The 23,927-nt window shown below is 40.0% G+C and overlaps 2 protein-coding genes across 2 annotated transcripts in view; one reads left to right on the forward strand and one right to left on the reverse strand.

Moving 5' to 3' along the window:
- CCDC78 (coiled-coil domain containing 78) overlaps positions 1–23,927 on the forward strand; it is a 136,978-nt gene that overhangs the window by 41,649 nt on the left and 71,402 nt on the right. The gene's annotated exons all lie outside the window — the stretch shown is intronic.
- Positions 5,116–19,545, reverse strand: IGFALS (insulin like growth factor binding protein acid labile subunit). Its single transcript, XM_082262301.1, has 2 exons — positions 19,310–19,545; positions 5,116–7,082 (listed from the first exon to the last, which is right to left on the reverse strand). Exons 1-2 carry the CDS (start codon positions 19,326–19,328, stop codon positions 5,266–5,268), a joined length of 1,836 nt encoding a protein of 611 aa, XP_082118427.1. The 5' UTR covers positions 19,329–19,545; the 3' UTR covers positions 5,116–5,265.

Consider the following 23,927-nt stretch of genomic DNA (forward strand, 5'->3'; position numbering starts at 1 on the left):
AGATCCTTGCACACAGCGCTCGTCTGAAAAATACAATAGTGAATAATCACATACATGTGTTCCCTATGTACAGAATTCATCAAAAGACACAACAGGCTTTCATTTCGTTGTTTACAACTACTGTACAATTTTTATTTAACAAAGTAACAGAAAATAAGCAGCTCTTGTTATTGCGGAATATTCATGTTTTTAGCAAGTCCAGTATAATAAAGTTTTGTCCATGTAGAGAAAAGTTTAAATACAGCCACCTCTGCCACCAAGAAATGGTCAGTGTGTTACCACCCACCCTGATGGGTTTATTTAAAGAGCAAATCAGTCCTTTCAAAAAAACAAACCTTGGTTGATGTTTACTGCTACCTCCCCCTTGTTCAAGTGTTTGCATTGTGGAGCCTGGAAATAAAAGTACAACACTGACAAAGGATAATCTCACCTGTGCCTCATTCCAACTAAACTGGGATTCTGGGGCTTTGGTACTTAATTAGGGTTTGTACAAACGTCAGTTAATAAAAAAAAAACCAAAGAGCTTTTTAAGTATCTATTTGGAAGCTTTAAAGCATACTGTATCTCCTATATGGAGATATTTAAAGCTGAACTCCAGCTAATAATAGCAACATGTAAATGAACAGCCCATTAAAAGAATTAAAGTTCAGCTTCAATCCAGAGATTTTTTCCGCAGTACTTTTTTTCTGCCACTAGGTGTCCTCATTTTGAAGGTCAGTGTCATTTAACCTGGGTCATCCCGGACCAGCCCCCAGCCTGTTACTGGACAGTGAATAGAGAAGTAGCACAGTGATGAGCTTGTTACTCTTCTCTCTCCTCCTATCACCATGATTCTTGTCAGCACTAGATCTAATTGGCTGCTTGTGCTGCTTCTTCCTCTCACCCTCCAGCCCTGCTCTACAGGGGCTGCAAGACACTGATACTAGGTCATATTTAGGTGCTGACACTGCCTGAATTTAATATATATATTTTAATAATGTATTAATGATTACAGATCTACATTAATTTATGTCTTTCATATCTGCCTGGAGTTCAGCTTTAGGAAGGCTTATTTGGGACGGAGTGTCATACTAGCTCACCACTCATCCCACTTATACCTACCGTTATGGGTCACACCAGACCCATCCCCATTCTTCTTGGAGTCAAGCCATGTGTAAGCTCTGAGTTGAATGCTTTCAGAGTTTACACAGGGTTTAGGGTTTTGTTCTCCTCCTCGGGTGACAGTGTTTGGACCTGGTTAATTGTCCACCCAGCCCCAAGCATGGTACTATGCTTTACCATACCAGAAAGTTGCTAGGGCTCCAAGAGAGCAATGGATTGTTAGGTACTGTATGTAAGGGGAAGGTGAGTATAAGGTAAGGAGATGGGCTATGTAGGACTAAATGGACAAATCAACATAGTCTCTTTAATGTAGAACATAATAGCGGTGCTGATCGTTACTATAAGACGCTTCTAGCAGGCTTAGCCGGTAGTGACAGTCAGCACTCTTATTATGATCAGTCTAAAACAGAAGCTAAAAGCTGCTTTAAAAAAAATCTGCTAGAATAGACCTGGCCCAACCACCAGTCACTTTGGTAAAAAGCCAGTAGCCTTAACAGTATGTTTTTTGACTGAATGAAGCAAGGAAAAAATGGTCACAGCTGGAGGAAAGCCACATGCCACCTTAATGCAAATAGGGTCTTGGTGGGTATCAAACCAAAGATTCCAACTTAGATGTATTGAAATCCTAACCACCTTGCTAGCCACTTGAATTTTATGCAAAGTGCAAGAGAAATACAATTATTTTTTTTCAATATTTCAATGAAAATTGTTAGAAAGCCAAGCAAGCCACAGTAACGATCTTAGAGTAAGCTTAGACAAGTAGACTTTGTGAGCCTAGGCACTCCTGTGTCTGAAAGGCCAAGATCGGCATACCTGCAGTGTGACATCCTCTAAGGCAGTGGTCTCCAAACTGTGGCCTGGGGGCTGGATGCCAACCTTTGCTTTTATTCAGTCTTTGGGGCATTACTCCCCTCAATGTTAGCTACAGTGGGGCATAGTTCCTGCCACTGACACAGACAATGGGGCAATATTCTTCCCATTGACACCAATAAAGGGCCACTATTCCTCCAATTGATATTAATGATGGGGCACTATATCTCCCACTGATACTAATGATGGGGCACCATACCTCCCATTGATACCAATGATGAGATACTATTACTCCCACTGACACCAGTGATGGGGCACTATACCTCTTGGGGCATTATTCCCCTCACTGTGAGCAACAGTGGGGCATAGTTCCTGCCGCTGATACAGACAATGGGGCACTATTCCTTCCACTGACACTAAAGAAAAGCCACTATTCCTCCAACTGATACCAACAGTGGGGCACTATACCTCTGACTGACACCAGTGATGGGGCACTATACCTCTGACTGACACCAATGATGTGGCACTATTATGCCCCCTGACACTAATGATGGGGTACTATTTCTCCAAATGATACCAATGATGAGGCACCATACCTCCCACTGAAATCAATGGTGGGGCATCATACATCCCATTGATACCAACGATGAGGTACCATTACTCCCACTGACACCAGTGATGGGGCACTATACGTCTCACTGACACCAATGATGGGGCACTATTACAACCCCTGACACCAATGATGGGGCACTATTCCTCCTACTGACACCAATGATGGGCACTATTCCTCCCACTGACAACAATGGTGAGGCATTATTCCTTCCACTGACACAGATGATAGGGCATTATTCCTCCCAATGACAGAGATGCTGGGGTACTTTTACTCCCACTGACACCAATAATGGGGCACTATTGCTCCGATTGATAGCAATAATGGGGCACTGTCATTCCCTCTAATACTAATGATGGGGCATTGTTTACTTATAATGATGCCAGACCTTTTTTCCCCCACTGGCCACTGTCAAGCTCCCCTAAAGTCTGAAGAAAAGTAAACTGGTTCTTTTCCAGAAAGTTTGGAGACCCCTGATCTAAGGCACTGCTTCCTCTGACTGCTAGTCTCACCAGCTGTTAGTGAGATTTGGTGATGTCTCTACTGTGAAGCTGTTCTCCTTGCTGTAGATGAAGCTGTACACAGGTTCAATTATCTTCCTGTCCCACCAGCCATCAGCAGAGCAGCTTCGACATTAGGAAGCAAACCCCAGCCTCCTCCACGATGGCTTTCTACCCCCCAAACCACAGTACAGCCCAAAGCGTGGTAAGTCAGTAATGGAGAAAACAACTGCGGGGAAACCAGGCAAAGCGAGTGACTAGTCCTTTGCCTTCTGTTTGCCTTTTTTTTTTTTTTTTTTTTTTTTTTAGGTACAACAACCATAATACAAGTCCTCTGTAAAGTCGAATTCCAACTAAAACTTTTTATTTAGTTTTGGATAGCATGGGGAAGGGTTTGGGCTTCCGTCAGGTTCATTTTTCTATCTGTACCTCTAGTGGGGAGATTTCTTTTTAATTCCTGCCAGGACAGGATGTAACAAGAAGTCTCTCTAATAGATATAAAGACAAAAGCAAAAACACGTGGATAATAGTTCAAAATTCTGACAATGTTTTTATTGCTGTCCTTGACTTTCTGTTTCATGGACAACTGCACTTGTCATTTCTTGACAGACATTATAGAAGTTTTTATCCCTTCCTTATCCTACCCAAAAGAGTCCACAGATTATTTTATTTTTCTAATTTGCCTCTGCGCAGTTGTGTAAGTGTTCCCATTACAGAACCACTATGGCAAAATAGTTAATAAATGTCTTATCTCAGAGGAATATAGGCTCACATTACTATGAACATATTTAGATATAAAATGACTCATTGTAATAATGTAGCATGGATACCATTGTCAAGAGATGACTTGCTCACTGGCAACATTTCCACCCAGAGATAGCCATGCTGCCCCAAGCACATGCACAATGAATGGTGATGCCCTTTCAACCAAAAAAACAGATTATGGTCTGCCACATATTATATACTTAAATAGCCTCCATTCCTAATATCTATAGAAAAAGAGAAAACCAGAGCAATGGGACTTTAAACGAGGCATTTAAGTAAAAAGGGGGGAAAATTTATTGTATAAAAGATGAAAATATATATAATACGTGTAGTTATAGACAATTGCAAAAATTGTAAGAGGACAACATATTACACAGTATACAGTATACAATTTGTATTGAAAACATAAATACATAAAAGTAGGATCTCACATAGGATCTCTAAACGTAATAATATCAATATAAAACTGTTGGTCAATTCATTGGTAATTGGAGTAAAAAAGGGATAGGATAAAGCATCCAAATTAATCGTAGGCTCGACGCGTTTCTTGGACCTCCGTCCATTCATCAGGAGCATTGGGTACAAGAAAAGTGTCTAAGAAAGGGGAAATGAATTTATGCATTGTTGCACCAGATCATCAAAAGGTAATAAAAAAAGTACCAAAATGAGAATATGTGCAGAAACCTTTACCTTAATTGTCTCAAAAGGTCTATTTGGACACTTATTTTTATTACCTTTTGATGATCTGGTGCAACAATGCATAAATTCATTTCCCCTTTCTTAGACACTTTTCCTGTACCCAATGCTCCTGATGAATGGACAGAGGTCCAAGAAACGCGTCGAGCCTACGATTAACTCAGATGCTTTATCTTATCCATTTTTACTCCAATTAACAATGAATTGACAAACAAACAGTTTTATATTGATATTATTACGTTTAGAGATCCTATGTGAGATCCTACTTTTATGTATTTATGTTTTCAATACAAGTTGTATACTGTATACTGGGTAATATGTTGTCCTCTTACAATTTTTGCAATTGTCTATAACTACATGTATCATTTATATTCATCTTTTATACAATAAATTTTCCCCCCTTTTTACTTAAATGCCTCATTTAAAGTCCCATTGCTCTGGTTTTCTCTTGCCCTTTCAACCAAGTTCTATCCTTCTTTTTACAACTCAATATTGTGTGGTTTTTATCATAAAAATGTAATGCAAAACATGCAGTTGAAGGCAACACACTGTCTACTATGTAACTTGAACCTCAACTGGGCTATTCAGATCAACAGTCAAGAGCCCATGAAGAAGAAAAAATATTCCTGTGTTCCCTCTACTTCTATGCACTTCAAATGAGAGATTTCTAACTAATTTTGTAGACATGCTGCAAAAACAATGTCTCTAATAGATGAAAAAGTGAAAAGTTGGTTTTGCAATTCAAACGTTCTTTTTTCTTGCCAAGTAGCCAACTCAGTATTATCAGGGGCAATGAGAAAAGTGTTTATCAGTCAAATCCCGTAAGTCCAGGCCTACAGCCTCAGGAGGACTGGCACAGGTGATGTTGTTGAAGATGTAACTTGGAGGACTGTTGTCATCACCCTCTGACACAGACTGCACCAGCCGTGGGACAACAGTTGCATTTCTTAAGCAGAAGTTTCGGAGGTCTTTAAGGGGGCAGCTGCAATCCCAATGATCTCCATTCAACCACAGCTGCTCTAATGGGGAGTTTGTCAACAAGAAAGTAACAGAAATGGTTTTTAGGGGGTTCCTTTGTAGACTTAGATACCTCAAGTGAGACAAAGGCTGGAACACATCAGTAGCTATAGAATTCAGTTGGTTATTTGAAAGGTCAAGCCAATGTAGCCTCTGAAATGGACTGAAGGTCTCTGAAGAAATAGTTAGTATTTGATTATTAGAAAGAAGAAGGTAGGAAAGGTCATTGAGCCCTGTGAAGGATTTGGCCGAAAGCTGGGTCACCCTATTAAGTCGGAGGTCAAGTTCAAGCAGATTCTGAAGATCAGAGAAGCTGTTATCATCTATAACTGAAATTTCATTCCGCTGGAGAAAAAGCCTCCTGAGATTTGAAAGACCTGAGAACATGTGTGGCTTTATTTTGCTGAGACAACTGTTTTCCAAGTGCAAGCTGTGAAGCTTGCCAAGACCTTTAAAAGAATGTTCTTGGACAGTTTTGAGACAGTTCCCAGAAAGGTTCATCACCGCCAAACTGAGAAGTCCAGAAAATGCCCCAGGACGAATCTCTTGAATGCTATTGTGGTTTAACGACAGAAACTCTAGTTGACCCAAGCCATCAAATGCCCTTTCTGTAAGACTTTTAATTTTATTATACCCAAGATTTAACTCCTCTAAAAACTGGAGATCTTTGAAGACCCTGGGCCTAAGACTTGTAAGGGAATTGTTGGATAATCTCAAAACATGAAGGCTCAACAACCCAAAAAAGGTGTCCTCGGATAGAGCTGACAAACGATTATGGGACAAATCCAGCCACCGAAGCGATTTCACGCCTACAAAAGCTCTTGGAGCAATCGTAGAAATAATGTTGTGGTTAAGATACATTTTTTGGAGCTTGTGTAGCTTTGTGAAGATGTGAGCCTTTATTCCCCTCAGAAGGTTCCCACTTAAATCCAGCTCCTTGAGCTCAACCAGACTAAGAAATAGAGGAGGATGAAGATAGGTCAAGCGATTCCCAGCCAATATAAGCTCTCGTAGATTTGGCAGGTCATGAAACACTGTGTCTGGGAGCACTACCAGTGAATTCCAGCCTAGATTCAGGTACCAAAGGTTTGAAAGTCCAGAAAACAAACCATCTTCAATTTTTGTGAAATAATTGTTGTTGAGACTCAAAGACACCAAATTCTGAGTGTGAAGAAAAGTATTGGGAGCCAGAAACTTCAACAAGTTCCTTTCCAAGTGTAAGTGGGCCAAAGACTTCAGCCCATGGAGGGCATGTTGTTCCAAACTATTCAACTGGCTGCTCTGCAGGTTGAGAAAATCGAGCTGAGACAAGTTTTTAAATGCCTCCTTTGGCAGCATGGTGAGGTTGTTGCCATCAAGCCATAAAGATCGAACATTAGTGGGAAGTTGATCGGGAATCCGGGTAAGATTTCGGGAGCTGCAGAAGATGTTGTGCTCATCATTGTATTCATAGCTGCACAGACAGGGAGTTGGACATTTGGTCTCTGAACCTACTAAAGCTGCATCTCCAACAGAAGCTCTTGAATCTGAGGCCAAAACATTCCTCGATATTAAGAAGCAGAAAATGACCGATGTCACAAAGCCTGAATGGATGAGAAATTTGGATCAAAATTAACAGGAGGGAAAAAAGCCAAAAAAACAAGCTTATCAGGTACCTGAAATAAAATAAAATTCTTGTGCAATGTTGTCACATGCAAAGCAATCACAACATTGTAGAATAAACTGTTTCAATGTAGAAATCTGATTAGCTTTTCTTTAAATTATGCTGCAATAGTATTGTAAAATCATAGTTTTTGAAACATTTATTGAAAGGTTTTAGATTCAACCATCAACAGCACATGGGGCATAGCAACTACAGAAAACTGACAAAGGAGTGAACCATTCCCTAAACCCAACCTTTTCAATCAGGCATCTTCCAGAGATTACTAGGGGTTTCTTGAACAGTGGCGGGTTGGTTTCCTACCTGACCATCAACCATCAATGTAAGGGGGACATTGGTCATTAATGTATGGTGGCACATCTATATTAACTACCAATGTAAGGGGTACATCTTCACTGACCACCAATGTAAGGGGTACCTCGTCACTCACCAGTAATGTAAGGGGTACTTCTTTACTCACCACCAATGTAAGGGGTACTTCTTCACTCACCAACAATGTAAGGGGTGCTTCTTCACTCACCAGTAATGTAAAGATTTGCTACAATTTTTAATGTCTGTTTCTTTTTGGGCCAATATTATTCAAGTTTATCTACAACTTTTAATTTTATTTTTAGCTTTGAAGAGTGGAGAATGATAAGAACGTGTGTCTGGTATTTATATACACTCTCTTGCTTTGTCCCAGTGGCCATTGTCACTGGAACTGAAAGTGAAAAAGAAACCAAAATTTTAGGTTGCCACCAGAACAGGAATAGGGGGCAAATCTTACAACAGGTTCACTTATTCCAGTAGCAACGTTCTAAGAAGACATTTCCATCTGTTTAGACAGATTTTCTATCACTATCTGGAGTGTCTACAAAAACAAGAAGAGATGGGAAATCTTCCCAATGTGGCACAAATTGTAAAAAATATATATATCAATAGGTTTTCACCATTCTACTCCATCCAAAATGACAAGAAAAGTTTTGGCTTTAGTTATCCTTTTTTTTATTGTTATTATTTTGTACAGGGTTTTATACATATGTGAACTAATATTTTTTTTTATTAATATTATTGTGTATGAGGTTTTATACACTAAAAGTGTGAGTTTTTTTTTTTTTTTTCATTAATTATTATTATTTTTTTTTTTCATTGAAAATAAAGTGTCACGTTGGGTGTCATATTCACTAAATACTCCATATCCAGTTGCCGACCGCCCCATAGTAGATTAACCATAGCTCTCAACTGTCCCTGATTTGGAGGGACTTTCCCTGGTTTGGAACAAACTCCCTCTTTCCTCCTCATTTGTCCCTCATTTTGGTTTGATCTATATAGCTGTATAAAAAAAATGCACTATTTATCTTTCAAAAAGTGTTTCCCAGTGCTAAACCTTTCATCCAATGTCTGAATTGCTGCATTTGTAAATTCCAAAAGGAAATATAAAGGAAAAGTAGTGGTAAAAAAAAAGCACTTGTGAGTTTAACCAATCATTTATTTTTACAATTCTCCTTTAAGGGGGTGTGTCCTATGCCTACATATTTTCGCTAATAGGTGTCCCTCATACTAATCTCAGAAAGTTGGGAGGTATGGATTTACTGCTACAGGGCGGCCACTGTGGCTGAATCACATACACTATATTAAGAAATGTATTGGGAGGCCTGCTTTTATATGCATGTTAACTTTAATGGCATCCCAGTCTTAGTCCGTAGGGTTCAATATTGAGTTGGCCCGCCCTTTGCAGCTATAACAGCTTCAACTCTTCTGGGAAGGCTGTCCACAAGGTTTAGGAGTGTCTCTATGGAATGTTTGACTATTCTTACAGAAGTGAATTTCTGAGGTCAGGCACTGAAGGCCTGGCTCGCAGTCTCCACTCTAATTCATCCCGAACGTGTTCTATCGGGTTGAGGTCAGGACTCTGTGCAGGCCAGTCAAGTTCCTCCACCCCAAACTCGCTCATCCATGTCTTTATTGACACACTCCTAAGCCTTGTGGACAGCCTTCCCAGAAGATTTGAAGCTGTTATAGCTGTAAAGGGTGGGCCAATTAAATATTGAACCCTACGGACTAAGACTAGGGTGCCGTTAAAGTTCATGTGCATGTAAAGACAGGCGTCCCATTACGTTTGGTAATATAGTGCAGTGGTCCTCAACTTCGGTGCTCGGGGCCCACTAACAGGCCAGGTTTGCAAGATAACTAAATTACATCACAGGTGATCTCATTTGCTGCTCAGTGATTGCAGTATTCTAGTCTGCATCTCCCCAAGGTAATACTTAAAATCTGGCCTGTTAGTGGGCCCGAGGACTGGAGTTGAGGACCACTGATATAGTGTATATACAGTGGGGAAAATAATTATTTAATCCCCTGCAGATTTTGTAAGTTTGCCCACTTACAATGAAATGAAGGGTCTATCATTTTTATCATAGGTGTATTTTAAATGATAGAGACAGAATCTAAATCAAAAATCCAGAAAAAAAGAAATGATTCAAAAGTTATCAATTGAGTTGCAGTTCAGTGAGTAAAATAGGTATTTGATCCCCAAGCAAAACATACCAGTACTTAGTAAAGTAACCCTTGTTGGTAAGCACAGAGGTAAGACGTTTCTTGTAGATGGTTACCAGGTTTGCACACATCTCAGGAGGGATTTTGGTCCACTCTTTACAGGTCTTCTCTAAATCCTTAAGGTTTCTTGGTTGTCACTTGGCAACTCAAAGTTTCAGCTCCCTTCATAAATTTTCTATAGGATTAGGGTCTGGAGACTGACTAGGCCACTTTATGAACTTAAGGTGCTTATTCATCAGCCACTCCTTTGTTGCCTTGGCGGTATGTTTTAGGTCATTGCCATGCTGGAAAACCCATCTTCAGTGTTCTGGCCGAGGGAAGAAGGTTCTCATCCAAGGTTTTACAATTCATGGCCCCGTCCATTGGCTCCTCAATGTGGCAAAGTCTGCCTTTACCAGAGAAGCAGCCCCAAAGCATAATGTTTCCACCTCCGTGCTTGACTGTAGGGATGGTGTTCTTAGGGTCACAGACATTATTGGAGCTTTTCCACTGCATGGAACCGAACGGTTCGGCTCGCTTTTGCGCTTTTCCACTGCATGGTACCGCATGGTACGGTGTTGGAACGGTTCGGTACGGTACGGCGGCGCTTTTCCACTACATGGGACCGAATGGTACGGCTCGCTTAAACAGTACCACCTCGGTTGTGGTTCCAAGAGGGCCATACCGGTACCATATCCCACAATCCTTTGCATGCAGCCTTGATTGTTTGTCACTACTAGCCACTGATTGGTCAGAAAATTGTTGTTATCCCACCCACTTACTACTTTAGTGGAAAAGCAAACTGTACCGTACCGAACCGTTCCAACACCGTACCATGCGGTACCATGCAGTGGAAAACCAAACCGAGCCAAGCAGGGCCAAGTGGAGCCGAGCCAGTACTTGCAGTGGAAAAGTGCCATTTGTTTCTTCCTCCAAACAAGGCGAGTCGAGTTAATGCCAAAGAGCTCAATTTTGGTCTCATCTGACCACAGCACTTTCTCTCAATCCTTTCCTGAATCATTTAAATGTTCATTGGCAAACTTCAAACAGCCTGTACATGAGCCTTCTTGAGGAGGGGGACCTTGCCGGCGCTGCAGGATTTCAAACAATGGCGGCGTATTGTGATACCAATGATTTGTTTGGTGACTGTGGTCCCAACTGTCTTGAGATTATTCACAAGCTCCTCCTGTGTAGTTCTTAAGTGATCCCTCACTTTTCTCATGATCATCCTTATCCCATGAGGCGAAATCTTGCATGGAGCTCCAGACCGAGGGTGATTGATGGTTATTTTGTATTTCTTCCATTTGTGAATAATCGCTCCCACAGTTGTTTCCTTCTCACCAAGCTTCTTGCTGATGGTCTTGTAGCCCATTACAGCCTTGTGCAGGTCTACAATCTTGCCCCTGATATCCTTTGATAGCTCTATGGTCTTGCCCATGATGGTGAGGTTTAAATGGAAGAAATAGATTCTGTGGACAGGTGTCTATTATACATATAATGAGTTGTGGTTAGGAACACCTTCTTAAAACAAATCTGTGTACCACATGAGCTCATACTGCAGCCAGTCTGCGGGAGCCAGAATTATTGTTGGTTGGTAGGGGATCAAATACTTATTTTACTCACTGAACTGCAACTCAATTTATAACATTTGTATCGTGAGATCTTTCTGGATTTTTGGTTGATATTCTGTCTCTAATATTCAAAAAATATATATGATAATTATTGACCCTTTATTTTTTTGTAAGTGGGCAAACCTACAAAATCTGCAGGGAATCTAATAATTATTTTCCCCACTGTATACATGATTCTGCACTTCCAGATAGGGAGCGCGTGTCAACGGCGTGCTGCTGTGATTAGTCACAGCAGAAGCCGATCAGTGGGTGCTGGCCAATGGACGTCCGAAGGCACCCGCTGATCAGCGAGGAGACACACACTTAGTGTAAGTACCACACAGTACACACAGAAACACTGGTTGGAACACAATTAACCCTTTGATCATCTTAGATGTTAACCCCTTCCCAGCCAATGTCATTAGTACAGTGACAGTGTATATTTTTTAGCACTGATCACTGTATTAGTGTCAATGGTTCCCACAAAGTGTCAAATCTATCAGTTAGTGTCAGATTGTCTGCCACAATATTGCAGTCCTGCTGCAAGTCGCTAATCTCCACCATTACTAGTATAAAAAGTAAATTAAAATTACAGTATATATATAACATAGTTTGTAGACGCTATAACTTTTTGTGCAAACCAATCAATGTACGCTTATTGGGATTGTTGTTACCAAAAATATGTAGCAGAATACATTTTTGGCCTAAACTTATAAAGAAATGTGATTCTTTGAAAAAAAATTTTTTATTGGATATGCTTTTTTTTAGCAAAAAATAAAAAAATGCTTTTTTTTTTCAAAATTGTCTGTCTTTTTTGATTATTGCGCAAAAATTAAAAAATGCAGTGATGATCAAATACACCAAAAGCTCTATTTGTGAGAAAAATAATGGCATAAATGTTATTTATGTACAGTGTTGCATGATCGTGCAATTGCCAGTTAACCTCCCTAGCGGTATTCCCGAGTGTGGCTCGGGGTTAATTTTCAGTGCGGTAGCCCTGAGCCACACTCGGGGGTTCTCCTGTAGTTAAACTTACCTTGTCCCTACGATTCCCTGATGTCCGTCGCTGTGTCCTACGGTTCCCTTCTCTGCGAACGCCGCAACGCAGGGGGGCGGTACCGGGCGGGAAATTAAAAAAAAGTACACAAAACATGACATGATACATTGTAATCTGTTAGGATTACATTACTGTATCAAACCATTTCACCTCAGTTTTGTCCCTAGTGCTTTGTGCAGTCCACTGCCTGCACTTTTACCGTTTAATTCCTTTTATTTTTATTAATCATTTTTTATTAATAATTTATTAATTAATTCATTAATTTAATTTATTAAAACTTTTTTTCATTTTTACTGTTTTTTTTTTTCCCTAAGAATTACATGCCTACAAAATAAAACAACAGATTTCCATGCAAAACAATGTACCGCTTTGACATTCAAAAAATACTGACATAATCAGACTGCCAGGGAGGTTAAAGTCAAGCAGTGCCGTATTGCAAAAAATGGTCTGGTCATGAAGGAGGGTAAATCTTCTAGTGGTCAAGTTGATATTCTTTTATTTCATTTTATATCTACAACTTATTGATCATGTTAATGTAACACACGCTGTAGATCTGAGCCAATTCTAGCAGGGGTTTCCTGTGTCATGAATAATTTTTCAAGGGTTTCCGTGGAGTTAAAAGGGTTGAAAAGGGCTGTCTTCATCTATCCAAAGTTAAAAATAAAAAAAAAATAAAAAAGGTTTATATATATATATATATGTATATATATATATATATATATATATATATATATATATGATGTGAATGTGCAATGTATATGTAAAGCGCTGCGTAAATTGACAGCGCTATATAAGAACCTAAAATAATATACTATTTTCACAGGTATATCAGAAAACATGAAAAGATTCTCGGCCCCCTTTAATAAGTGTATTGCACTTTCTTTGGAGGTCAGATTACCTTTCAGGAATTTGCTCCCCCGCTGTTTAACAAATAGGGAAAAGCTAGACACAGTTTGCCAATTTTCAGGAATCTCCGCTGAAAAGCAGAATTTAGCAAACTCATAAAATCCTAAGTGGGCAATGTTTGTCCCTTACAAAGTAAAGAAGAGAAGGGCAGATGGTGGCCATATGAAGGGCTACCACTAAACACATCAGTGCTAGTTATTTTTACAGTGGTGAGCCAAATATATAGATTTTATTAGCAGACAATGTGCTTTTTATTAAGTCTGAGTTTTGGGAAAGTGTCAAAAAAAAAAAAAAAAGCTGGCATTATGCTGCATGCTGCTGACTCAGCAAATCATGTGAGCTCATGGGAGGGAATATTTGGAGGGGCTGTGTTAACTCTTTTGTAAGAGAAAAAAAAAAAAAACGTCTTGAGGTTGATTCACTAAAGTGGGGTACACACACTATAAGAAAATTGAGCGATTTTCCTCGTTGTTTCACAGCAAATCGGAACCAATGAACGAAAATTTGTATGAAAATTTTAGTATTACAAAGGCTTTTTTTGTTGTTGATCAAAAATTGTGTAGGGCCCCTGCGCTATCAAATCAGAAACTTAGTTTTTATGAAAAAAAAAAAAGAAAATGTAGTGATGAAATAACAGGAAGAAAAAAGGGGAACGCTGCAGATCCTAGTTCAGTCTAACCAAAGGGCTGAATACAGAGGCAAGAATAGTGGATAAATGAAGCTGCGCTGATCCAGTAAGGTAGGTACCAGCAGGCAAATATGAAAAAACACTCAAATTGAGTACAGTAAATACGCTGAATTATAAATATAACGTGACTTTTAGTGCTAGAAAGAACACAGCTGACAGTGGTATACTTGAAAGTGTTATAAATAAGGTGACTCCAGTGCCAAGAAAAATAGTGATATCAAAACTCTTAATAAAAAAACATATATAGAAGTGATGTGCTTGCGAGTGATATACAAGTAAAGTAAATTAAGAGGATGGTGACTGGGTATCAGCAAGCCACCTAGATTTAAATGAAACTCCTGATCTAAGATCAAAAGCTATAATCCATAATCCAATAGAAATAAATAAATAAATAGGTGACGTGACTAAATAGTCAATAATGTGAGCGGTGATTAGGTGACATCAAAAATAAATAAATACAGGTGTATAATCAATAATCATGAGCAGAGAACAATAATCAAGTCCAAGATCAATAAATGAATCATATATGAATCACACCATAAATGTTCATTTAAGATAGGTGGATGTGCAATCATGTGAGTGGTGTTCCCATGGAGGGTACGGGTGAACTAATCCAGGGGGTGACTTTAACACCAGTGGTGGTCAGTGGTGCAATAAAGAAGGAATTCTTCCGGGTGTGCTACACCCTTACCTTACTCTACTGTAAGGTTACAGCAAAAAACAAGGGAGGTCTCCTGACCCTCCAGTGGTCATCCGGGGGGGGGGGGGTATTTTTGTGGGGTGCCCGAGTATCTTAGGATACCGTCTGTGGCGTGGAATCCTGGTGATCCAATGGCCTTCCAGGGGGGATGCAGGACGTCTTGGGAGCTCTCCGAATGCGATGCAGGACAGAAAAGAGAGGCTCTTCTTGTGCAGTATTTCAGTACAATTTAGTAGCAACTTACATTGCAGTAGACTGGGAACAGTAACAGAAAGCCAGGGCTCTGACTTGGAGCCGCCTGTGTTTGCCGCACTCCTGGGTTTTCCTACGTCTCGACGCGTATCGTCACGGTCACGTGACTTCTTCAGGAGATCTCCTCCTCATGTATAGTTGTTAGAGTAGGAAAGCCTGTCCCCCTGGCAGCATGCTGCACGGAAGGACCTTTGCTCTGTAAGGGGAAGCAGCGGCCACTCTGCATAGGTCTGCCATGCCCCCTGCTGAGTCAGATCTAGAGTTCTCCAATCAGGAGGAAGCATGAGCTTTGCTGATTTCAGAGTTATAGGTGTGACTCAGTAGAAGGTTAAACAGGGAGACATTTAGACTACAGAGCAGCTTCCCTTCTCTTTATCTCCATAAATAGAGGGGGGGTTCTATAGCCTATCAGGGGAGAACACAGGCAGGGCTGACAACACTGCTCAGGATTTCAGTGCAGCAATGACCTGGTCGCTGCTGTGATAGCCTTTGATTGGCTATCACAATGGTCAGTCGCTTCTTGGCCTTTTGGCTAAGATCAAGTGTAGTATCTGTTCTTATCAGGGATCCAGTGGGGGCGCTGTGCTGTCATCTGACCTGACCAAGGTTGGGTGGCGGCTATGCAAACCTGCTGGAGTGATGGGGACCTGGAAGATTAGTATCGGCAGGAACTGAAACCGGAGCGCCTGAGCGTAATTGGGGGCCGGGAGTAAGTTCTCCCCGAGAAAGCTGGAAAGGTTCATTACCTCCTGATTTGAGCATGCTACTTTGTCTGGGCATGGGCTGGGAAGGCAGAGAGTCCACAGTAATACAAAAACAAAGAAAGGGCGCACCAGCCTAGCGCATTATCCTCAGCGAGTTTATTAGATAAAAGTTAAAATCAGCTACTCACAAACATTCGTGAAGTACAGACACATCAATCCCATAAAGCCCATGAGGAAGAGGCACGGCCTCGAAACGCGTCAACCCTCTGCTTCCAGTAAAGACGTTGGACCTCTGCTATGAGGCGGCTTTATGGGATTGATGTGTCTGTACTTCACGAATGTTTGTGAGTAGCTGATTTTAACTTTTATCTAATAAACTCGCTGAGGATAATGCGCTAGGCTGGTGCGCCCTTTCTTTGTTTTTGTATTACAGTGTTTGGTCGACCGCCCTGGTCGTAAGGGGCAGCAAAGCCTAGCCATAATGGATGCCAAGTTTTAGCACGAGTTCCCGGGATTGAGGCAGCCTGAGGACCGGGTTCTGAGCGCTGGAGGAGGGTGCTGTATAGCACATATCTTTTTTAGAGAGTCCACAGTGTCTGTGCCCTCTGGCAGTGGTCGCCCCAGAGGTGCTCTAAGTAATACTTGGGTGTGGGACCCCAACGTGTTAACCGTCACATGGTCACAGTCTCTAAACACTTTTTCTGCACTGTGCCTTTTAGGGCTGGGCCTTTTGGCCAAAGTCCAGGGCAATTTTTGTTACCAGGCCTCAGGGCCCGGCCAGTGTACCATGCATGGCCACTTATTTATTTTCTCCCATGTTTGTCATTTTTCACTTATGTGTGTGTTTTTTCTCACTAGGATGGACGGTGTGAGTCCTCGGGCTTGCCCTGAAGTCTAGGGGGAGGATGTGTGGCCTTCTGGTTCCTTCCTCCTCTGTCCCTGGGGGGGTCTCTCTTTGGGAGAGCCCCTCGACCTGAAGCTTTGGCTGCCCAGAAGAAAGGGGTCTGCCAGGCCTTCTGGTTCCTTCCTCCTCTGTCCCTGGGGGGGGTCTCTCTTCGGGAGAGCCCCTTGACCTGCGGCTTCGGCTGCCCAGAAGAACAGGGTCTGCCAGGCCTTCTGGTTCCTTCCTCCTCTCTCCCTGGGGGGTTCTCTCTTCGGGAGAGCCCCTTGACCTGCGGCTTCAAATGCCCAGATGAACGGGGTCTGCCAGGCCTTCTGGCTAGGCAGACCATTGGAAACCCTTTGTCGCTGTCAGGAGCCTTGCACCCCTGGGGATCAGGGTAGAGGTCCTACCCCTTGTGTGTGATCACATGCCCCTTTTTTGTGTTTACTTACCGGGTTTTTTCATTGTAGTTTTACACCACCGCAAAATAGAAAACAAAAAATGACAGCGTTGTCAGCCCACTACAGGAAGTTAGCAGCTTATTAGATTTCTGACAGTTCAACAGTCATTTTCCTGTACAGTACTTGTTTTTAAAGGAATAAAACATTGGGGAAATGTGCTTGTATTGCAGAAATGTACTAAATATATACAGTTTTTTATTTTTATTTTGTCCTGACAAACTTTAGGTTGCAGGCTTTAGTAGAGGGGAGGAATAAATGTTAAGGTCATCTTAGGGTGGGGCTCATTTATTTATCCCAAATTTGCACCGAAAAGTTGCATGTAGAGAACTACATTGCCAAAAGCCAATATAACTTTATGCAGATGCCCTTAAATTTACTTTTCTTTTAATATGTGGTATGACGTTATATTATGCGGCTGTTTTATACACAAATAGTGTTGACTGATTTTTTATTTTAATACATTAATATGCATGGGATTATACACAAATAATGTCAAAAATGTATGTATTTTAAAAACTAATATTATTGTTTATAGAATTGTATAAACACAAAACATGTGAACTGAGTTTTATTATTATTATTATATATTTTTTCCATTTACTATTATTAATATTGTGCATAGGGTTATATACATAAATAGTGTGAACTGAGTTAATCTTATTATTATTAATATTGTGTATAGGGTTAAATACATAAATAGTGTAAACTGAGTTATTAATATTATTATTGTTATTATTGTGTATAGTGATGTATACACAGATAGTGTGAACTAAGTTATTATTATTATTAATAAAAATAATAATGTTTTGTTTATGGTGTTATATGCACAAATAATGTGAACCAAGTTTTTTGTGTATATGGCTGTATACACAAATAGTGTGAACTGAGTTTTTAAATAATATTATTATTATTATTATAGTTGTTTTCTTTATTTATTAATATTGTGTATAGGGTTACATACATACATAGTGTGAACTGAGTCATTTTTATTATTAATAATAATATTGTGTGTAGGGCTGCATACACAAATAGTGTGAACTAAGTTATTATTATTATTAGTATTAATAATAATAATAATAATAATAATAATAATAATAATAATAATAATAATAATGTGAATATGGTTATATACATAAATAGTGTGAACTGAGTTCTTCTTCTTCTTCTTATTATTATTGTTATTTATAATAATAATAATATTATGTATAGGGTTATATACATAAATAGTGTGAACTGAGTTATTATTATCATTATTATTATTATTATTAATAATAATAAAAATATTATGTATAGGGTTATATACATAAATAGTGTGAACTGAGTTATTATTATCATTATTATTATTTTTATTAATAATAATAAAAATATTATGTATAGGGTTATATACATAAATAGTGTGAACTAATTTATTATTATTATTAATAATATTGTGTATAAGGTTATATACATAAATAGTGTGAACTAATTTATTATTATTATTACTATTATTATTATTATTATTATTATTATTATTAATAATATTGTGTATAGGGTTATATACATAAATAGTGTGAACTGAGTTATTATTATTATTATTGTTATTATTATTATTATTATTATTATTATTATTAATAAAAATAACAATAATAATAATATTATGTATAGGGTTATATACATAAATAGTGTGAACTGAGTTATTATTATTATTATTATTATTATTATTATTAATAATAATATTATGTATAGGGTTATATACATAAATAGTGTGAACTAAGTTATTATTATTATTATTATTATTATTATTATTATTATTAATTTTATTAATAATAATATTGTGTATAAGGTTATATACATACATAAATAATGTCAACTAATTTATTATTATTATTATTAATATTGTGTATAGGGTTATATACATAGTGTGAACTGAGTTAATATTATTATTATTATTATAATATTGTGTATAGGGTTAAATACATAAATAGTTTGAACTGAGTCATTATTAGTAATAATAATATTGTGTATAGGGTTAAATACATAAATAGTGTGAGGGTTTTTTTTTTTTTTCTGTATGAGGTTTTTAATAAAATATTATTCTGTGCTAAAAAGCTTAGCATAAAAGCTCCCGTAGAGGAAGAGGAGCATCTATAATATTCTATATGGACCATTTATTCCCCAGTCACTACATGGCGCAGCCTTAGTAACCGCAATGAGAGCATCATTAACCCTTCCCATCCTGCACTCATTAAAGCTCACCCAGTAGGTTTTTAATAAATTAAATATTTTTTTCCTTGAATTAGTCTAATACATATTTACCCATCTGCCTCCCCCCTGTGCAGTGTGCCCCCCCCCCCCCCCCAGGTGTGGTATAATAGAGGAGATAGGTGATGACTTACCTGCACCTATGGGTCCCATGGTGGCTGTCACATAGCAGGAGTGGTGTCCCCAGCGCTGGCACTCAGGACAATGCTGGTAATAGGCAGGGTGATAGCAGAGCCCGAGAGAGGAAGGCTGCACCCTGCGCAGAGCTCGCCTTGTTAACCTCTGCACTGCCAGGGACCTCCAACAAAGCTTTTACATTAAACTTTGCAGAGCCGGAGGAGGGAAGGGTCCGGGGTGACTTTTATCCCTTCAGCGAACCATGGTGGGTCGGTGTGAGAAAGTGACATCCCTCGCTGCTACCTCTATGGTAAATACGGGGTATCTGCGATGTCACCACCTGAACCATGGCAGGAGGGTTATATACTGCATGCATGTGTCACCATGTACACCTTCCTCATCATCACATCCATTGGAGGAAGGCTGCACACCTGTTTAATTAACCCATTCATTACTCCAGAGATGGTCTTTTTAACCCATTCACTACTAGAGAACTGGCCAAAGGATGCACCATTCTCTTTTTAACCCAATAACTACTAAAGAGCTGAAAATGAGCCGAACCATTCTCTTTTTTTTTTTAACCCATTCACTTCTTGGGAAATGTTTTTTTTTTTTTTTTTTTTACCTATTCATCGCTAAGGGGCTAGGCGCAAAATGCACCATAATCTTTTTAACCCATTCACTTCTAGAACTGGGGGAGGGCTGAGTTATGGTCTTTTTAACCCATTGACTACTAGAGATCTGGTAGAGAACTGCACCCTTGTCCTAATAACCTATCCAATACTGGCACAGGGCTGCACCATTGTCTATTTTTAACCCATTAAATACAATAGAGCTGGAAATGCACTCACCCAGTCTCTATTGTTTTTTTTTTTTTTTTTAACCCATTCACTACTTGGGAGATGGTATTTTCTTTTTACCACCTACTTCACTAGAGGGCTGAGCTCAGGATGTGCCATTGCCTTTTTAACCCATTCCACACTAGAGAGTTGGCAGCATTATGCTTTTAACTTCTAGAACTGGAAGACTGTCCTTTTAACCCATTCACTACTGGAGAGCTGGCAGAGGAATAGAACACTGTCAGTTTTAACCCATTAACTACTAGAGATCTGGAAATGAGCTGAACCGTTCTCTTTTTTAACCAATTCAGTTCCTGAAAAGGGGTATTTTCTGTTTTAACCCATTAACTACCAGAGATCTGGAAATTAGCTGAATCATTCTCTTTTTTAACCCATTCACTTCCGGGAAGGGGGTATTTTCTATTTTAACCCATTCACTACTAGAGAGCTGACAGAGGATTAGAACACTGTCGGTTTTAACCTATTAACTACTAGAGATCTGGAAATGAGCTGGACCATTCTCTTTTTTTAACTCATTCACTTCCGGGAAGGGGGTATTTTCTATTTTAACCCATTCACTACGAGAGATCTGGAAAGGAGCTGAACCATTGTCTTTTTTAACCCATTCACTACTAGAGAGCCGACAGAGGATTAGAGCACTGTCATTTTTAACCCATTAACTACTAGCGATCTGGAAATGAGCTTAACTGTTCTCTTTTTTAACCCATTCACTTCCTGGGAGAGGGGTATTTTCTATTTTAACCCATTCACTACTAGAGAGCTGGCAGAGGAACAGACCACTGTCAGTTTTAACCCATTAGCTACTAGAGATCTGGAAATGAGCTGAACCGTTCTCTTTTTTAACCCATTCACTTCTTCGAAGGGGGTATTTTCTATTTTAACCCATTCACGCTACTAGAGAGCTGGCAAAGGAATAGAACACTGGCAGTTTTAACCCATTAACTACTATAGATCTGGAAATTAGTTGAATAATTCCCTTTTTTAACCCATTCCCTTCCGGGAAGGAGGTATTTTCTATTTTAACCCATTCACTACTAGAAAGCTGGCAGAGGAATAGAACACTGCCAGTTTTAACCCATTAACTACTAGAGATCTGGAAATGAGCTGAACCGTTCTCTTTTTTAACCTATTCACTTCCTGGAAGGTGGTATTTTCTATTTTAACCCATTCACACTACCGGAGAGCTGGCAGAGGAACAGAACACTGTCATGTTTAGCCCATTAACTACTAGAGATCTGGAAATGAGCTGAACCGTTCTCTTTTTTAACCCATTCACTTCCTGGAAGAGGATATTTTCTATTTTAACCCATTCACTACTAGAGGTCTGGGCGCCAGAAGCACCATTGTCTTTTTTTTTAACCCATTTTCCACTAGGGAACTGGCAGTGGACTACACCATTATCTCTTTAACCAATTCACTACTGGAGATCTGGCAGATAATAACACCATTGTTTGTTTAACCCATTCACTACCAGAGCAGTTGCACAGGGCTGTATAATTTTATTTATTTTTATTTTTTTAATCCGCGGTGGTGCAAAAACCTAAAAATGAAAAATACTAACTGGCACCCCACCTGGAAGGGGGAAACAGCTTTCTTCCTCCTGAAAACCGTCAAGAACAGATTTTTTTTTTTTTTTTAATCCACGGTGGTGCAAAAACCTGAAACAAAACAACCTGTAAGTGAACACAAAAAAGGTGCATGTGAACACACTTAGGGGTGTGCTTTTTCCACCCCCGAAGTGGTAGGACCTCGCCCTGATCCCCAGGGTTCAAGGCTCCTGACATAGGGTTCCAATGGTATGCCTGGCAGACCCCATTCTTCTAGGTCAGCCAAAGCTGACCCTCTAATACTAGGTCAAGGGGCTCTCTTGAAGAGAGAGTCTTCAGGGGCAGGGGAGGAAGGAACCTGAGGGCCACACACCCTCCCCCAAGATGTCAGGGCAAGCCCGAGGACTCATAATCCTCGTACACACGTACCGAATGTCGGCTGAACGATCGGCCGTCTTTTGTCCAGGGCTGTCGTGTCTGTTGAAAACTGCAAAAGACTGCACAAGAATTTTGTCGGCCAACAACAGCCGACTGCAGAAGTGATGTCATGTGATGGTTAACTTTCCTTGTCTTTTTTCTTTTCTGAGCATGCCCAGTCTTGCTAATCTGCTGTCTGTCGGCCGAAATCTGTACTGACTGGCGAACAATCGGCCGTTCTGGTGTTGGCCAACAAAAATTTTAATGCCTGCACACCCGATTCTGTTCGGCCGAAAATGCGCTGTCGGCTGTCGGAAGGATCATACTAACAAGCCTACAATCGGCCGATTGGTCTGCGGCCGAATATTTACGGCTGACAATCGGTACGTGTGTACGGGGCTATACCCTTCATCTTAGGCCCTTTTAATACCTGAGCATTCTTCAGCTTGCAAAATGCTCAGCTCTAAAGCTCCAAAACTCCCAAGAAGCAAAATCCCATTCATTTCAATGGCCCCTGTTCATATCTGAGCGTTCTTTCACATGAAGCAAAACACTTGAAGCTCAAAAAAGCACATGATATTCTTTTTGACAGATTACAAGCATTTTTGGCCCCACAGACTTCAATAGAAACACATGACTTGAGCAGAAAAACGCTCATAAAATGCTCAAATAACAGCTCTCCACCCCCAAGGCTGACCATACATGTTCAATTTTCTTGTACAATTTTTCAAGGGGGCCATTGAAATGAAAGGAATTTTGCTTGTTGGGCATTTTGGAACTTCAGAGATGAGTGTTTTACGAGCTAAAAAACACTCAGGTGTGAACAGGGCTTAATTTCCTCTCCCTCTCCTCCCCCTAGTGCTTTCTATTGGCTAAACAAAAACACCTGAAGCTGTAAAATGCTTGTAATACACTTCTAAAACTCTTTAAAAAAAGCTTGTAAAAAGCTAGAAAAAAGCTTTACAAAACGCCAGTATATCGATACGATCAGGAAGGGCCTCTGATAGGGGGGGGGACCACTGATCCTCTTGTAGGGGGCCCCAACACACAGAGGCCCACACAGGGAGGGGGATTAGTGATGGACGACAATTGCAGAAGTCTTCCTCCAGCAGCTGAAAGCTGGTCTCCCCCCCCCCCCCCTCCCTGCTGCCAGCTTTATCTGCTGAGCTCACCCTCCCAGCGCTGGCTCTAATGTTAGCTCTGCTCCTAAGTTTATCTGTGTAACGTTGTTTCTCTCTCCCTCTGTCTCTCTGATCCAGGAGCTCCAACTGCCCAGCCTGTATATTTTTTTCATCTCATCCTCATTTTTATTTATTAACTCAGTTTTGTCCTTTAGATTTAGCAGGAATTCTGTGAGTTATGTTGTAATTGTGTCTGCTGATAATGATTTTATTGTATTTTTAGTGAAATATAGCTTTAATATTTTCTTGGGGGGGGGGGGGGGGTGCTGTCAGGTAGATTATACAGGGACCCTTATATTTCTATGAGCAGCCTTGCGCTCAGGTGTAAATGAGGCATTAGTAAGAAAAAAAACAAAAACAAAAGTGAAAGAGTGACAAACAGTGGTGCACTGGCCGCTCAATGGTGCACTGGCCGGGCCCTGAGGCCTGGACGACAAAAATTTCCCCAGACTTAGCCAAAAGGCCTTGCCCTAAAAGGCGCAGTGTATAATAAGTTTGAGTGACTGTGACCATGTGCTGGTTCACACATTGGGCTTGCTGCATGAACACAGAGACCTGTGTTCCTAAAGAGGAGGAACACGGGATCTCTGCATTCATCACTGACAGAACAGCGGTCTGCTGTGTTTACAA

This window comes from Pelophylax lessonae (genome assembly GCF_965119305.1).
Source record: "Pelophylax lessonae genome assembly, chromosome: 6".
Taxonomy (NCBI): Eukaryota; Metazoa; Chordata; class Amphibia; order Anura; family Ranidae; genus Pelophylax; species Pelophylax lessonae.